This window comes from Poecilia reticulata, chromosome 10, assembly GCF_904066995.2.
Source record: "Poecilia reticulata chromosome 10, P_reticulata-male-v2, whole genome shotgun sequence".
Classification (NCBI taxonomy): Eukaryota; Metazoa; Chordata; class Actinopteri; order Cyprinodontiformes; family Poeciliidae; genus Poecilia; species Poecilia reticulata.
The window spans coordinates 7,834,113-7,851,116 of record NC_088839.1 but is presented as its reverse complement, the minus strand read 5'-3'; the positions used below and the strand labels follow the sequence as shown (position 1 = coordinate 7,851,116).

General features: G+C 39.6%; 2 protein-coding genes across 5 annotated transcripts in view; both read right to left on the bottom strand.

Moving 5' to 3' along the window:
• Positions 1-1,195: 1,195 nt before the first annotated feature.
• On the bottom strand, positions 1,196-10,962 carry sting1 (stimulator of interferon response cGAMP interactor 1). 2 transcript variants are annotated; one of them, XM_008419853.3, is made up of 7 exons: positions 10,691-10,962; positions 7,408-7,634; positions 6,699-6,891; positions 6,204-6,312; positions 5,099-5,337; positions 3,924-4,110; positions 1,196-2,519 (listed from the first exon to the last, which is right to left on the bottom strand). In XM_008419853.3, exons 1-7 carry the CDS (start codon positions 10,775-10,777, stop codon positions 2,278-2,280), a joined length of 1,284 nt encoding a protein of 427 aa, XP_008418075.2. In that variant the 5' UTR covers positions 10,778-10,962; the 3' UTR covers positions 1,196-2,277. The 2 variants fall into 2 exon arrangements, with proteins under 2 accessions (XP_008418075.2, XP_008418076.2); XM_008419854.2 differs by having other exon boundaries at positions 8,955-10,959.
• A 1,877-nt stretch (positions 10,963-12,839) lies between these two features.
• LOC103471056 (protein phosphatase 3 catalytic subunit alpha-like) overlaps positions 12,840-17,004 on the bottom strand; it is a 53,918-nt gene continuing 49,753 nt past the window's right edge. For all 3 annotated transcript variants that reach the window (XM_008419847.3, XM_008419845.3, XM_008419846.3), the window contains one exon: positions 12,840-15,311. In XM_008419847.3, the coding sequence (XP_008418069.1) occupies positions 15,133-15,311 (179 nt within the window). In that variant the 3' untranslated portion in view covers positions 12,840-15,132. The remainder of the gene's footprint in view (positions 15,312-17,004) is intronic.

Genomic DNA, 17,004 nt, shown 5'->3' with positions numbered 1-17,004 from the left:
CAATTAACCTGACAGTTATGTTTTTGGGAGGAAACCAGAGTACCCGGAGAAAACCCACGTATGCACAGGGAGAACATGCAAACTCCATGCAGAAAGACTGGGGCCGGGAATCGAACCCAGAACCTTCTTGCTGCAAGGCAACAGCTCTACCAACTGCTCTACCACTGTGCAGCCCTCATCTGTGCAGCCACTGTGCAGCCTTAGCCCTTTTTTTTGTTTGTTTTATCCAAACAAAAACTTTTTAATGTTACTAAAAACGACTCATTCTATAAAAAAAAAAAAAAACTCAGTATGTGGTTTACGTGTGAACATGAGAAAACTGATTTAGGTCGAGACTGTAATTTAGGCTGTCATGAACTGGTTGGTTGCGGTGATGAAGTGGACGCAGGTAGACCCAGGATGTAGTGAAAAATGATACATTTAATGATAAGCCACACGAGGAACAACAGGGAACAGCACGGGGAAACAGGCAACATAGTATGACGACATAGATTGACAAGGACCCGACGAAGAACACAGACAACAGGTGAGACTAAATACACACGGGGCAATCACGGGAACGAGAAACATCTGGGAGACAATCAACGGGAAAAGACGCAGAGACAGGACTAACAGGGAACAGGATCACACAGAAACTCAAAAATAAACACATAGAAGCACGGATCACGACATAGGCATTACAGTCTCCGCCAAATAATGAACCAATACATTTAATTTAACATGATTCCCAATCGACTTTGTCTTTTGTTTTATTGGCTTTATATCCTAGTACGCTGTTTAAAAGTAGTTAGGTCTGTTCACATCAGTGACTCTACGGACACCATGTTCAATTCTGAAGAAGTCGGGTTTGTCTTGAAACAACCTGATTGGCCTGATGAACAAGATTGTAGTGTTGGAACTGTGGCCTGTTTAGGAGGGCTGTGGGAACCTAATTAGACTGCATGACATTATGAAATCTATAGAGTACTTGGAGAAAAATCTTGTAAACGCTGCATGAAATTTGAGAATCGGTTCACACCAAAGGTAAGGTGGATTCACACAGCCCAGTTTAGTTCGCTTCAATCAAACTCTTGTCTGTTTGCCTAGAAAGTTCTGGCGAGGTGTGAACGCGCAAATCAAACTCTGATGTGGGCCAAATGGGCGAACTCTGGTCGGCCTAAAAATGATCCAACTGCAATTCAAGAAGCACAGGAGGTGGAAGGAGATGGAGATTTTTTTATTTTTAGTTAGGGCAAAAATATTACAGGCAAGTTAAAATCTTACGGTTGAAAATTGTGGGGTACGAGGAAGTATTTGTCTTTTAATAACCACTCTTTTTACATTCTCTTTAATTTCATATAAACAGGATTACATCTATCTCGTAACTTCTCCTCAAAAGTGAACTTTGGTATACCAAAATCTGCTTTTAATTCATTTATTAAAACTGACTAAATAAGCATTTTTAAAGAGTGAGCTTACACAATCAACAGAAGATCTTTTTTTCACTTCTTCAAGTAAAATGTTCCAGTTTTCACAACATGATTGGTTTTCTGAATACAGGTTGCAGAATTTAAAAAAAGGTTTTTTTTTTGTAAGAAATGCAAAGATTTGTTCTCTGTTTCCATTGTTCCTGTTTATCAGTTACACATTTTATTCACTTGTAAACTTTGCCCAAATTCTAACCTATGTTTGAATAAAATAAGTTACAGAAGAAAACCCCCCCACAAAAAACACCCAAAAGTCTTGTGTTTGGTGATGTATCAAGTTTAAATAATCAAGTATGGATATCGGTATTGGCGATACTGGCTCTGGTTTTACTTTGTACTGGATCGATATCAAAATATCCTGTATGGCACACGTCTAGCACAGAGCATATTCAGCAGGATTAATAATACATTTGAAAATAATAGTTTTAGTCATGAGAAGCCGACACTAAAATGCACCTAAATAAGTGATTCATCTCTGTGGAACAGAGGAAGTTAAAGTTTTATTCTATGGAACCAAGTGAAGCGAATTCTGCAGTAAGAATTCCATGATGCTGTGGGCCTGCTTTAGGGGGGGGGGAAGAAAGACACAGCAAACAGCTTCAATTTCTGCGTTTGTTTTAAGATCCAGATTATGAATTTCTTAAGCAGGAAAAGCAGGAAATTCATGTAACAGCAGCACAAAGATAAGTTGATGATGACAAGTCAGACTTCTTTAAGCTCTCCTAATGAGTGCTGACCAAAATCCAGGAACTAGTCTGTGGGGAAGGGCAGTGTGGTGTGTGCGTGTGTGCCCCGGTCCCTGGGCTTCAGTTTAAGTTGCTCTGAAGCTGTCGGTGTCCTCGATGGGCCCCCTCAGAGGCTGAGGCCTGTCTAGGCTGATCATCAGCGTGGGCTCTCGGCTCATTGGTTCAGAGTGGTGCCAGTCCTCCACCTCCACGGGTCCGTTGGTCTCCTGCTGCGGCGCTCTGCTCAGACAGAACTCCTCTTTGTTCTGCTGCTCCAGATGCCTCAGGATGGCTTTGGACAGGAAGTGAGGGTCATCCTCGTGCTCATCTACAGGGGGAAGAGGGATTTCAATCTTTGATTTAGGGTTTCAAACTATTCTATTTAACTCAGTAACTTCATATCATTTCTATTGCCACTGTTGGTTTCTGAAGAATTTGAAGAAGCTTTGAGAAAATATTTCCCCTCCTAATTCCATCTCAAAGAAAATAAGTAATATCGATTCTCTAATTTCCAAACATGATTCCAGGGTTGCAGCGATGAAATTAGAAGATTTCTCAGTTGCTAATGTGCATTTCTCAAATCACCCTTGGCATTTGCAAAACAGTAAACACATTTCTCAAAACAATTTGTACAAACAGCAAAGCCCCATTTCCCAAAATCCTTAGTTCATCTCTCAAAAGTAAATATCTCCGTCACTGAACATGTCAGTGCCCTCAGAATGGCAAATCCTTGTTTCATTGCGTTCGGATACAACAAACTAATTAGTCATGTTGTCGATATTACAGTGTACGCAAAGGGGATGGATGTTCTCTCTTAAATTATGTATGGTGAAAGTTTTGATGACAGAAAATGTAAATTGTAATTATGGGTGATCAATGGGAAGAGAGTGGACAAGATTCACATTTATGCTTTTACTGTAATTTGTTGATGGATTATGCCGTTGTGATCCAGGAAGGAAAAGGCAGCACTGTAGAGAACGAAGGAAAAAAAAATAAAAATGGGAACATAAGACAATCTCCTTAAGGAAAACTGTACATGTGGTGCTGTAGGAGTTACATGACATTATGCTTTCCATCTTCATGTTGGGAAAAAGTCCTCAGTTGGGTTAAGGAATGAAGAGTCGGGCAAGAGGAACTCCATAAGCACAAACCATATCCTGATCTTTGAGTGACAGAAGCTGGCAGATGTCCTTGGCATCTTCTGACTCTTCCTCTGTAACTCCTCCATCACAGCCTCACTCCTCCTCCTCCTCCTCTTCTTCTCTGGCTGTTGGTCCTTGTCCTTCCATTGTCAGAAATGTAGCACTGTGTTGTACTCTGGCTGTATACACTTTATACTTGCTAGTGGATGGTTAACAAGATGCACTTTCAACCTATTTCAGAAAATTGGTTGATCTAATGCTTCACATATATATGACTGACACATTATGACAACTTGTTTTATGTATTCTGCATGTTAGAACTTATTCGACGAACTTTTGCTTAAATGTTGTGGATGTTGAGACAATTCAACAGAGAACCGTTTAATGCTAATCTTGATCAACTTGACTAAAGCCAATTGAAAATGTAGAAAAAAGCAGATAATTGTACATAACCACTTGCACAGGAATGTGAAACTGCTTTTTTGATGATCAATGGCTTGACGATTGAGCAAGTAGTTTTTAGACTTTCAGTTCTGTTGTGAGAAATGCACCAAAGCGACTGAGAACAACTTGAAGAGCCAGTTTGGTACCTTTGATCAGGACGAGTCTGTAGCGGTTGCGGCACTCCAGAGACTGGTCCAGGATGTCCCTCAGGGTCCGGTAGAAGAGAAGGACCTGCTGCCTGCGCTCAGGCTCCCCAAAACCTGCGTTTCTCTCCTGGGACATGCGGTACAGAGTCAGCAGGGGTGTCGCGTACTCCACAGCGCAGTCATGGGCCTGGTGACACGGACAAAAAGCAGGGCTTTAATTACATCACAGCACAATATTAATGAGGTACATTATTTTTCTGAAATGTTACTCCAAGTCCTCAAGTTCAAAAATACAAATAAAGACGGGTACTAAAATGGAAACATGTTTCATAGATTATTTTTGCGGTGTAATGAGTGCAATTATTCGTTCAGGTCGATGACACTGTTACGGTGCCTCAAGTTCCTTGTGGGTGAATTTTAATGTTTGACCACAAGGTGGCGGTAATGCAGGGGGAAAAACAAGCTGCAAGAAAAGCGTTTAATGCCACTATTTTTTTTATTTTGAAAGCATATTTTGTCATTGCGGCATTTTGCAAATTGAAATAACTTTGATTGTAACTGGACTAAGACAGGAGAAGCTTTGTCTGACTTCACTTCATACAATAGGACAAAAAAACATGTACGTTTGTTTTTATTCCACGTAATCGTTGACGATGAAGTCCTTGTCATATTCTGTGAAACCTTTAAGGAAAAATAACAAAAGATAAATAAATAGAATATTTACTTATTTTATATTATATTAGTAAAAGCCTGAAGTGACTATATCCTCTCATACTTATGGTGTAATTTAACCTCTACTAATAGTCAATTATAAAAGCACAGAGGCTAAAAACAAACATTTTTAATTTTGTTATACCTTCTTATATCCTAGTTTTTAAAATAAAAACGAAATGATCAGCTGGTCGAACTTCACACTAAAACTCCGGAAACATTGGAAACCAGCCACATAATTATGACTGATAAATCTGTTAAGAATTTGATGTTGACGTTTAAATACTAATGTCTTCATTTGCTTCGAAGAAAGCGTTGCTTTTCCGTTCAGACAAATTCTCAAATTTGAGTAGTTGTCAAATATTAATGAATGTATTGGAAAAGGTGGCTAAAGCCCATACATGTTAATCACAGCACAAACAACTCAAAACACCTGAGAGGCTTGTTTCTTTACGTTCACCTACCTTCCCGAGCTCGTCCTTCACTCTGTAGACGCTGTGCTTGTAGACGCGGCCCCGGACCCCGGCCCTGTCCAGCTCGCTGTTCGGGAGGCTGTCGTAGAACTGGACGTGGCTGTCTTCGTCCTCCAGCTTGTGCGATATGTTGGCGTCGAGAGGAATGAGGATGAGGAGCTTCTGGGAGCCACGAGCCCAGAAGCTGTCACGATGAGAGCCGCGAAATGAATCGATGGACTTCTCCAAACCTGCACGGATCCACAGACTCACTTAGAGCTAGCCTTGTACAAGTATTTGTTAAACCCCACTGAACTGTTATGGTAGCGCCACAAACATCACTGTGTTTTATTCAGGTTCTAGAAAACCTGTTGGAGTGAATAAAAACATTATAAACTTACAGCTTCAACTGCAGTGAAAGATATTTCTACAACAGTTTCTTGACATATCCCGGTAATATGTTGTGATTATGTTCACTTTGCTGACATCTAGTGGCAGAAGTAGGTACTGCATTTAAGAGTCTGCTATTAATAGACAGAAAGCATGGTTTTCTCTCAGCAACACCCCAACTTCTTCAAATTTGAGGTGATATTTGAAAGCATTGGTGGTATATAACCAAAATTTGCAATTAATATTTCTGTTAATTAAAAATAATTCAGCTAATAAAGAAGCAGGATTTATTTTAAAGAAACTTTTCTAAGTTTGAGCTACAATATTTTCTCCAGAGCAAATTTACTGTGCATTTAAGTGCTGTATTTTTTTCCTACTGTGTATTATTATTGAAGGTTTATATGTTCACTTCTCAGTTTCACCCTGATTCAATTGGCATTAATTAAGAGAACACAGCTAGTGTGGTCATTTTGGAGAGGAGTTTATCTGAATGTCGACTCCAACAAGGCGACAGAGAATGAGGACATGACAGACTCAACAGGTTAAAAACAAATGCATACTACACTTCCCAAATTGTTATTTTTTAATAGTATTTGGAAAATCCTGAACCCTTCTATTTCTGCTTCATAAATATTCACTTCTATGAAGTTAAATCCAAATAGAAGACTCTGAAGTTTGTGGTTGTAACATGAAACGATGTAGCGTGTGTTTGTGCTCCACTACTGACTTGGGAGCACCAGCTGGAGGTAACCGAGGTAGAAGGACCAGGCCAGGCCATGTGCCACGTTCATCTTCCTGTCCTCGCAGATGTCCGATACCTCCACCTCCGACGGACCCTGCACAGCCACACACACAAGCCTCAGCTCAGGAGACACTTGAGAACTTCCAAAATATTCTGAGTACACTAAAAAGGCCTTTTGAGGACCTACTTCTCTGAGTAGCAAGAAAGTTGTTTTTACAGACAATCAGCTAGCAAGGCAAAGAACAGACAGACCTGACCTCACATTGAGTCTAAGGAACAAATAAGCAGAACCCGTTCTTAGTAAAGTGTCGTAGAGTCAAGGCAAACTCATTACCTGGAGCGACCAATGGTTGGCTCTCAACTTTGGGTTTAGGCAATGTGTCCAGACATTCGCATATTTTAGTCTTTTTGATTGACAACAAAGAAGAAGCAAAAGAACTCCTACAGTGTGTGTTTGTGTGTGTGGAGTCTGTATCTCACCAGGACTCCCAGGCATTTGAAGAGCGCATAAAGCACAGGAACCAGAACAACGAGCTCCCAGCTTTGGCCTTTGTGAATCAGACAGCGTCTGGTCAGGTACAGCAGGAGGGCGGCCATTGCTGCCGCCAGCAAAGTCTTAGGCCCCAATCCACAGGCTGGCAGGATGTGGCTGAGCAGCGACCGACCTCGATACCTGACAAACGTCAAGAAGGAAAGCATGAAGAACAAAGTCATGGCTCCAAACAGAGACATGCACTATGGTAGCACAATTTAAATCCTCCAACAGGTCGGGGACAGATGGGGTCAATATTAACTTTTCTACATGTAAAATGTTACATTACAGGAAACTAAGATCACTCTGAAAACAGCATCCTAGAATGGTAGTGGATCATACATATTGTTTTCAGTAGAGACGGGGAAGCTGGTCAGAGTTGATGGCAACATGGGGAAAAATAATAATGGGGAAAAAACTTGTTAAAGGATACAAAAGACTGGAGACTGAGACTTCTATCAGGCATTGTGTTTACTGGACTCAATGCTTAATAGCGATGCAATTAGGCTTGTTAGGTTTTCTCTATGATCTGACCTCAAAGTACAAAAGGAATATTGAAATATCTAAAGTGTCTAATAACTGACAGCCATGAGAGGAAGACTTTGACAAAACACCAAACCGAGCTGAAAGTTAGTGCAGACATCGAGACATGCTAACCTTGTGTTTGAATGGTGCAACAGCTCCTCAAACAGCAGATAGAGTCCATGCAGCAGGGGGCCAAGAGTCACTATGAGTGTTGCTAAAGCTACCAGGTTAATTAGCCTACCAGGAGACAGAAGCAGGATTCCCATGGTTGCTATGGTAGCCACCAATGCAGCGCAAACTTTTGGTAAACTTCCACGAGGTGACGGGATAAGAGCGTCCTCATCTCGAAGGCAATGCATCTGTCCGAGGATAATAAAAAAAGAGGGTCTGTGAGCTCAGTGAGGTACGCTAAAAAAAACACAAAACTTGACAAGTATTTTTGTCTAGTTTTTAGTGCAAAAATCTAACTAACTTAATTAACTTCTCTTGATATATAGATAAGGGACTAGTTCCAATGGCAGATTTTTATTCCTGCCAGTGGAACTAGTACTTTTATGCGTATTGATGAAAAATACAGACTTATAGGGCAATATTGTGTTTTCCAGGCACATAGTGCCATTTTATAGAACCATCAAATAACTTTAACTTCAGTTGTTATAAAAACACAGAAGCTGGATAACTGCAGGTCCAAGGAGGAGCTTTGTCCTTGTAGGCGGAGAGTGTCTGGGTGGTTTGCACAGATGCAAAACACCTGTGCAAACCTGACCACCTGTGTTTTGCACAGCTAAATGGTTGTCATGGGAGATTAAATGAAAAAGGCAACACTCCAGAGTGCTCATTATAACATTCATGTTATAATGAGCTTTGCATTATTATAACATGATTATAACATGATGCAAAGTTCCAAAAAGTAAATTTTACATCTTACTGCCCCTTTAAAACAAGGTTATACATCTTGCTAAAAAGCCACTTGTAAGTTAGTTTTGTCTTATTTCTAAAAAAAACTAGACAAAAATACTTGTTTAAGATTTTCTTCTTTTTTGCAGTGTACTCAGTGTGATAAAGGAAATTGTTTTGAATTTTGTGTTTTCATAATCTGAAATCTGGTCAGACACCACAGTTTGCGTCTTGTCTTAAGAGGCTGCCTGTTTAGAACAAAATCCATATAGATGGTGTGGATACATGGTGGTTTCTCCTTCAGCTCCTAATAGATCTCCAGCTGCAGTGGAGTTTGCAAAAGAAATGTGGCAAAACGTGCAGTGAAATTGAAAGCTTATTATGTTTGCAAAGCAGACATTTGCCATATGTGCTGCTGATTTAAATATCAAATCCAAGTTTTCAGCCTGTAGCTCTTTGAGAATCAACCTTGGCTGCTGGAAAATGTTCTTTGGTGTTTTTCAGAGTCAGCTAAAGAAATGGGAACAAATTGTGACTGAATGGCACTCTGTGAAAATAAAATACGCAAAGAGTTAACCTGTTTTTTGTTCTGTGAACACAATATGATGGCCAGAGCTTAAAGCAGTGGATTATAAAAGCAGAGCTATCTCAAGACCAGTGACCTGAAGCGTGGTCAGAATCTCTGTGTCTATGAAATGCAGCAGAGGAAGAACTATAAAGTCAGCACTAAAATATGTATTGTTAAACCAGAGAAAGATAAATAAATGAATGCAGGGACTCACCTTGGTCTCTCTGTTTCACCTGACTAAAAGACCGGAGTGACTCTGTTCTACAAAGAACCTCTTGTTCCTGTCTGAGTCCGCCTCCTATAACCACTTTCAGTTTCAGTTTCTTCTAAACATCTTCATCTGTTTCCTGTGTAATATGTGGTTTGGCCAAGGTTGGTTTACAGAGGTTAGGGCAGACCTTGTTGGAAAGCTGATCGTAATCAGCCTGAATCATGGTGAGGGACGGAGATAAAACACTAAATCTTATGGTGACTTAAAGATTACCCAACATATATTCACACTAGTGTTATACAGTTGTTTTGTGTTTTTCATTGTAGTTTAGCATTATTTCATTCAGTTAGTTTTAAAATTAGTTTTTAAAGCGTGTTTGTTACTGTAGTGACTATTTGTCCCAAAACTTAAATTCAAAAATCAAAAAACTCAAAACTCAAAGGTCAGCAAAACAAAAATGAATCCAACTCAAATAGTCACCTGATGCACCGTGGATTCTGGTTTACGCAGCACAAAAGGATCAAAAAGTAAAAATATAGTTCTTTGGTTTTATTTTACTGTTCAGGCAAAAAGATACAGGCTTCTGCTTCTGCTCTGATTCCTGTACCTGTTCTCTGACTGATGACTAGTGAGACTGATGTGACCGATTCTAAAGGCTGGTAAAAAACCTTATGACCACCCACGTGCATAATAAGCTACCTAAGAGACCCACCTATTTATACCGTGATGTACCCACATCCCAACCTGAAATTAATCAACTAATTAAGTTGATCTAATCAAACAACTTATTCTAAACAACAAATTAAACAAAAATTCTAATGATATATTCTAAGATTTAACCAAAAAATGGGAAAATAGCTCCTACAGTTAGCTATTAGTTATTATTAGTTTAACAGTGTTTCGTTTTAATTTCAGTTTTTACCAGTTACAGTAGTTTTAGTTTTTTTCAAACTTTAAATTTTTGGTGCAGAATTCAAAAAGTTTAAAGTATTGTGATTATGTTTACGTCGATTGTGTAATAAATACTCAACAAAAAATACCATGTTCAAAAAAAATTATGAAATTATTGTTGAACAAAAAACTGACTGGTGTTTTCTACCAATTTTACAGTCGCCATTTTGCGGAGTAGCTTAAGTGCCGCATGTGTGGAGGAGTGCCGTAGTTTGTCAACAGCTGACGCAAACTGCTTGTGTGGGGGGATCAACTTCTCATCAGTTCAGAAGACGGATAAATACATTCATAATCATGTAAACTGAGGTCATTATATCTGTAATTTTAGTATGTTTAGTTAGTTTTATAAACGCATGATAGTTCCAGCTAGTTATAGTTTAATTACCGTTTTTATTTCAAATAACGAACATGTTTTCTTAATTTCAGTTTTTATTATGTCGCTAGTTTTAGTTAGCTATGATAACCTTGATTCACTCTGCTTGAGCCTGCACTTCAAGGAAACATTTTAACAAGTTTTATTGGGTTATAAGTGGTAAATGTGCATAATGATGCTTTGTGTCGCAACTTTTTTTTTTTTTTACCTAAATAGTCTTGGCGCCACGTCTTTGCAGAGTTAAAGAAGCTGTACTTTTAGGAGTATTTTTTTTCTTTTTTTTTTTACTTCTACTTGAGTAATTTTAATAAATAGTCTCGAGCCTGCCTGTTCACGTTGATGCTTTCCGGACAGAAACCGTGTGAGTTTGGCCTGGCTTCCAGCAAAGGTTCGGTAAAACGAGTGGGAAGAAAACCTCTGGACGCTGTTTTCTCCGATGGGAGGCATGCGGCGAACGAACAAGTCCATCTGTGCCGTGGAAGGTTTGTTTCCTCCTTTCCATTGAGTTTCACTTTGATGCCCGTGTCTTTCTTGGACAGGGTGTGGGTTTTGTATCCGTGGGCGTGGACCTCCTTGCACAACCATTTTAAAAAAGACTGTTGTGTAAGCTCACCTGCTTTTTGGTCTCTTACCAAGTCCTCCAGGGCTTTTTCCTCAGCTGCCGATCGCTCTGACTAATCAAACACACCCTGCTGGAAGTCTTAGTCTGTTCCAGTCTGATCCAAACGTCACCGTTTGCTGAAAATCAGCTATCAATTTAATTTGATCCTTCTTTAACACAGGGGTGTCAAAAGTGTGGTTTGAGGGCCATTGGTAGGCCTTCGTATTGATTTTACATGGCCCCTGATCACATGTTGTGTTTCCATTACAGAGTAGCACAAAATTTTGTTGATATTCAGTCAGTGGCGAAAAAACACAACTTTATGTTTCCATTGAATAAGAAACACAATTAAAATCACATCAATATGTTTGTCCACGTGACAAGTCATTAAAAGGAGGATCATGCACCGCCATCATTCTTCACTTCATGTTTTCTTCTTCGTGGTTTGCTCCAAAGGTAGCATCTGCACGTTGATCATGTGACTTGTGCACTGCAAAAAAAGTTTCCTGGAATAAACCACTTTCAGTAAAAAAAAACTCGCCTCGTCCCAGTGCCAAAACTTTTTTTATCGAAAAACTTTTTTATTTTATTTTCAAAATGTCAAATTACGCAATTATATTGTCAATGGAAATGCAGATTCAGTTCAAAGACTGGTACAAATTTGGCCCACTGGCTCGTGGGAATAATGCAAAATACTACTTTTTGTACTTTTTAAAACTGGAAAACGTTTGATACAATGCAACATTTTATTCTTTTATTTGTCACGTTTTATTGCTTTCATTTTCATGTAACAGAAAGTAGGACCACAGATTAGGTAACTGTACACTTTGCACCCATCGTAAAGGACATTCATCGTGTCAATGGCAATAGCAAAACATACGAACGCGTTACGAGAGAAACAAAAACGTTGTCGAATGAAACGGCCGTTCTAAGACGCGGCATCCGAAACGAAGAACAATAAAACTACACCAAAGATTAAATTAATAGGAACTGCTGCAGGTCCCGACACAATTTAATCATCCCACCTGTCTGTCTGCTGCTGCTAAGATTTGTGCTTTATATTAAATGTAAAAACAACTGAAGTTTTCTTGCTACCTCAGTTTTTTAGTGCTGTTGTGTTTTATATTAGTCCAAGTTTGTTTATTACTTAATGTCAACAAAATAAGCTGTAAGTTTGAGCTGTGATATAATTTAGTTATTTGTGGGCCAGGAAATCGTTTCAGCTAACTTGTGCAGTCAAATAAAAAGGAAGCAGAATCGCGTCGCTTTTTAACTTACTGTCTGAAATGTTGTTTTTTTTTCATCTAAATTAAATCAAAGTACATCTTTAATTTTCTGACTGATCTGTATTAATAGCCTAACCGTTATGGTTACTATAATATCTCACCAATAACAAACAACTTTTTTTTAATGAAATTGTACTAAGTTTATTTTGTGATTTTACTCTCCTGACTAAACTAGTCAAACTAACTGTATGTTGAGTTTTTCCAAGTGAATCTCTGTCTATCAGTTTGACTGACACAGTCTGTTAGTCTGTGTTTGACTGCTTACCGTAAATAATCTTAATTCTTCGGAGCATGTGTGGTTCAGTCGTATAACCGGTGCCGTCGGTAATCCAGATGCTGAATGACCCTTTGTAGTGGCCCGTTTGTGTGTGTGTTTGTAAACGCTTCATATAGAGGACATTTTCCACCAGCTATCAAAGATCACTTGTGGAAGAATGAGGACATTTTCCTGTTTTCACTTTTTAGTCCAATTCTAGAAGTATGGTGTGGATTATTTTTTATTGATTAGTTTTGATTATGGTTAGGAACATACTCAATTGTTAGAATTTTCAGGTTAGGCATAAATAGTCATTATCTATGTAATGAGGATGATCATTACATAGGTAGTCCGTGGAGCGATACAAGAACGTGTGTGTGTGCGCTCAATGAAAATTAAATAAAGACTCATAATCAGTATCAAAGGTTCATGCATATTTTATTCAAGAGTAAAAAAGTGGATCGTCCCATGGGCCATGCTTACAGTGTTAGTGACTGGGGAGTCAGCAAAAAAAAAAAAGAAACAATAAGAAAACAAAAAAACACAAATGTTACAAAGAAACAAACAAGATTAACACAAAAGTAACAAAAAGAAATGAAGAAATAAACAAGATAAATAAAAGAAATATCTAAGAAATAAAAAGAAACATCAAAGAAATTAAGAAATAAACTCAAACTTAAAAGAGAAAAAAACCCAAAGAAAGATAAAAGAAATGATCAGAAACAAAAATAAACAGAAAAACAAGAAAAAAATCAAATTTGAAAAGATAGAAAATGATTCAGAACCGTGGCACAATTTCTATGGCACAGGGTCTCCCAGGGGGTTCACCTCACCCAAAGAAGCACAAGATCAACCAAGGAGCAACGCAACATGAAGAGTAACCAGCAGAGAGAGAGAGATAGAGAGCTTATATATTAAGAATAATGTCCATAATAAATAGAACCATAATAATCATAGAATCATAAATATCATCAAATAACAAGAGGAATCATCGATGATGAAAGAGAGTACATGTTTTTGTCCGTTAAATCGTGACACACCAGCTCGTCCGTTAAAACGTGTCCGCTGCTGCGTTTCTGCTTTTCGAACAGCGCAAATTTTAACCATGCAATCATGCTTTCGGCTGCCTGAATGCCTGTGCCTCGGTATATAGAACGGTCATTCGTCGATGCTAGTTTAATATTCGTTATTCATGTTTAATTGTTAAAAACGACTCCTGTACAATGGCGAAGAAACGGGGAGCTAAACGTGGACTCGACACTCTGAATAAGAATCGTACCGTCGTTCTGTACAAGCGTCCAAACCAACCGAACAACACAAGTTGTGAAAAAGAAGAAAAAAAAAACCCACAAAAAATGATAGAAAAAATAAATTGAATTAACAATATGTACAAAATAAATGATTTGTTATACCTCTGTTTGCTTATATTAGCCAGAAAAAAACAGAAGAAAAAAAAAAAAAAGTCCTACCATAGCGAAAAACACGTAGCACAAATATAATCTTCACATTATTATCAAAGAACTTAACTTTTGCATGCACTGATGCGTTAATATAAATGCTTTACAAAGACCTTAATCCTCTTGGCTTCTTCTTGCTGCTTTGGCCGCCTTCCTTCGCCAGAAGAGTCCGTTTCCTCCGAACGATAGTTTCCCTCTTCGAAGGCCGGCGACCGGCGGCCAGACACGAAGAAAGGAGGACCCAGAAGAGGATGAAGAGCTTCACATTTTAATCCCTCCCTCTCTCTCACACACACACACACACACACACACACACACACGCACACGCACACACACACACACACATATATATAAAGCATTCTTCTTCTACTATACTGCGTCTTGCACCCTGTGATAAAACCTCTATGTATTTACATGCAACAGATAAGGAGGGCACGGGGCGAGGGCTGGTTTTCAAGCCTTCCTCGAGAGTCAACATGGAAGGGGACCAGAGGTCTGGACGAAGCGCTTTGGGTGGGGAATCCTCCACCTGGCTCTGTAAGTGGAGAGTGGATATGGTGCAGAGCTACAAAAGCAAACAGAAGAAGAAGAAAAGCGAGGGCTCAGATTAGACTGCGGCTGAGGTCACCTTGCCGGGCGTCGACTCTCTCAGACGAACTCCTACGGAGTTGAAGCGTGTGTGTGTGTGCGCAGAAAAACTCCCAAAAGAAAATCGAACATTTGAAATAATTTTCCAGCCCTGGTCGCTTCCTGTCCCCCCACACCCTCCCACCATCAGCTGGATCCACACCCACCCTCCCCCCAAACGTCACACACACACACCGACTGACGCAGGCACAACACCGTCACACACCACCACCCCCGGCGGTTCCCCACAAACACACGGCAAACGGCAGCAGCTCTCCTCAGAGTCCTGGTCTGCTCTCGGAGGTCGTCTCCTGTTGTTGTTGTTGTTGTTGTTGTTGTGCAGGTACAGGGGTCAGGGGTCAGGGTTAGTTCTGAAGAACCGGGCTCAGAAAAGACCCTTAGCCTCTCTGCGGTAGTCCGGCTAAATAACAGCTGAGGGCAACGAGGGGAGGGGGTATTTAATCTCGTGTGTGTGTGTGGGGGTGTGTGCGTATGTGTGTGTGTAGTGTAATGAGTGTGTGTGTGTGTTTCTACTGTTTATATGCCTATGTACACGACTGGGTAAATATGGTATCACTTTAGAGACTGCAGGCAGGTGGGAGCGGGGTTGTTTTTCTGTTTTTCGGTTGATCACTGGATATTGCTGTTGTTGTCGGTGCCGTTGGGCTCGCCCATGTTCATGCGGCCCATCGACAGCCCCACGCTATTGACGGCGTCGCGTCGAGGCGGCATCCTCTCGTTGATGCGGTCCAGGCCTTTGGCCTCCTCAAAGCTGCTGATCCGGTGCTGCGGAGAGAAGCCTCGGATGGCTGCGGACACACACATACGCAGAGTTAATATTTAGAAAACACAGTAGAGGCGTGTGTATCCAAACCCTTTGGGATTCTGAAAAAACTGAAAATGAGACATGAATGCACATGGCAATGGCTTTTTTCCAATTAAATATTCACATGTAGGGGTGGGCAATATGAACGTAAAGTTTTGTCACAATATTCTGTGTTGCTGTTGTAACGATAAAAGTAACAATGAGAACTATTTACTACTTCTTTAGGTAACTACGCTAGTTTCTAATGGTTTAACTTTAGCTAATGTTGAAATATTAGGTTGATTATGCTTGTTTTTAGTAGGCCTCAGTTAGGTTAGCTTTAGACTCATGGTTTAATCAACGTATAGCTTAATCAGTAGAATATTTTAAACAATTTTAATTAAAATTAGTCTAATTAGTAGAGTTTTTATATTGGATTACATCCTTAAAGGTGTAAGTCACATATACTCATCTGATAAATGTTCTAGTTCATTATAACCAAAGAAGCAGAAAACTAATTAGAAAATATGGAGCATAATAGATGTTTTAATATTGAAACTGCTCATGTCTACTTTATACAAGTTTGAAGATATTATATGGGATGTGTGCTAATTTTTCATAACCAAAACCTGCTGTTTAGTGTAGTAACTCGCGGGTCAATGGCTGACCTCTCCATTTTCTGTGCGGATTCAGAAAACCAGTTTGGAGGGATGGAAGTGCAGACAGCTGACACATTCAGTCCCACTGAGCGTACATGGTCAGATCGCTGGGGTCAGACTGTTTTTTCTGTACGGAGATGCGTCTTCGTATTTTCTCTTTTTCTAAAGGTGATTTATGTTTTCTTTGTGGTTTTGGTATCTGATGGTTATGTTGAGATATTGGTGTCATTTTATGCATTCGACTGTTTGAATAAATTCTGGTTGATTGTAAAGTTGAACTGTGATTGTTGTCTTTGCGGTTTCACTTTTACACCTGGCATTAACAGACCCAGGGAGACGAGATCCATTGCAGTTTTGCGAAATACGCTAACTGTTTGATCAATGAAAGTGTCAATAATTATCAGTAAATTTGAAAATATGATTAAATACAGTCACGATTGGTGGTTTAACGATATAAATCACTTCTTTATGTGACTTGTCTTGAAGAAGCGTACTTTATGTGGGAATGTTTTTCAAGAGCAACATGTGTATTTGTGGGCGTGTGAATGCTGTGACAGAAGTTGATAAATGCCCACCCCTATTCCTGCTTCTAGCCGAGGGTCAGGTCAGGGTTTGGATAAACAACGCTCTGCCACTTTTACACCGAACTCAGCTCAACCAGCAGGAGTCGGCTGATCTGCTGTCTGAATGCTGAGCTGGGATTGTTCTGACCCAGACTGACCAGGGACGTAAACCAGAGATTGATCCGGATTAATCAGGAGTCCGAGACACCCGGTGGGTTAAACATCCTCACCCAAAGACGCACAGCTGCACAGAAACTATATCCTTAAAACACTTTGAACTTTAGACAGTCGGACGTTTGTTCAAAAGATTCGTTTTTTTCTTCCCTTTTGGGGGAATTTTTGTAAACATCATTTTCTAATCCTGAGAAAGTGCAAGACAGAATGCAGCAGTAATTCAGTTAATCAATCCTGTTTGTATTTGATCGAACACATGCCATTTTTTTTATGGCAGTGAACAGTTTTTTTCTTTCTCTGA

Bases quoted from the DNA above. Each gene is read 5' to 3' on its own strand.
- sting1 (XM_008419853.3), bottom strand. From the start codon at position 10,777: ATGGAAAGGAGGAAACAAACCTTCCACGGCACAGATGGACTTGTTCGT. The intron at 4,111-5,098 runs GTAGGTGAACGT...CCGTGTCACCAG, and splicing joins TGAAGGACGAGCTCGGGAAG to GCCCATGACTGCGCTGTGGA. The intron at 2,520-3,923 runs GTACCAAACTGG...TTCCCCCTGTAG, and splicing joins CAGACTCGTCCTGATCAAAG to ATGAGCACGAGGATGACCCT.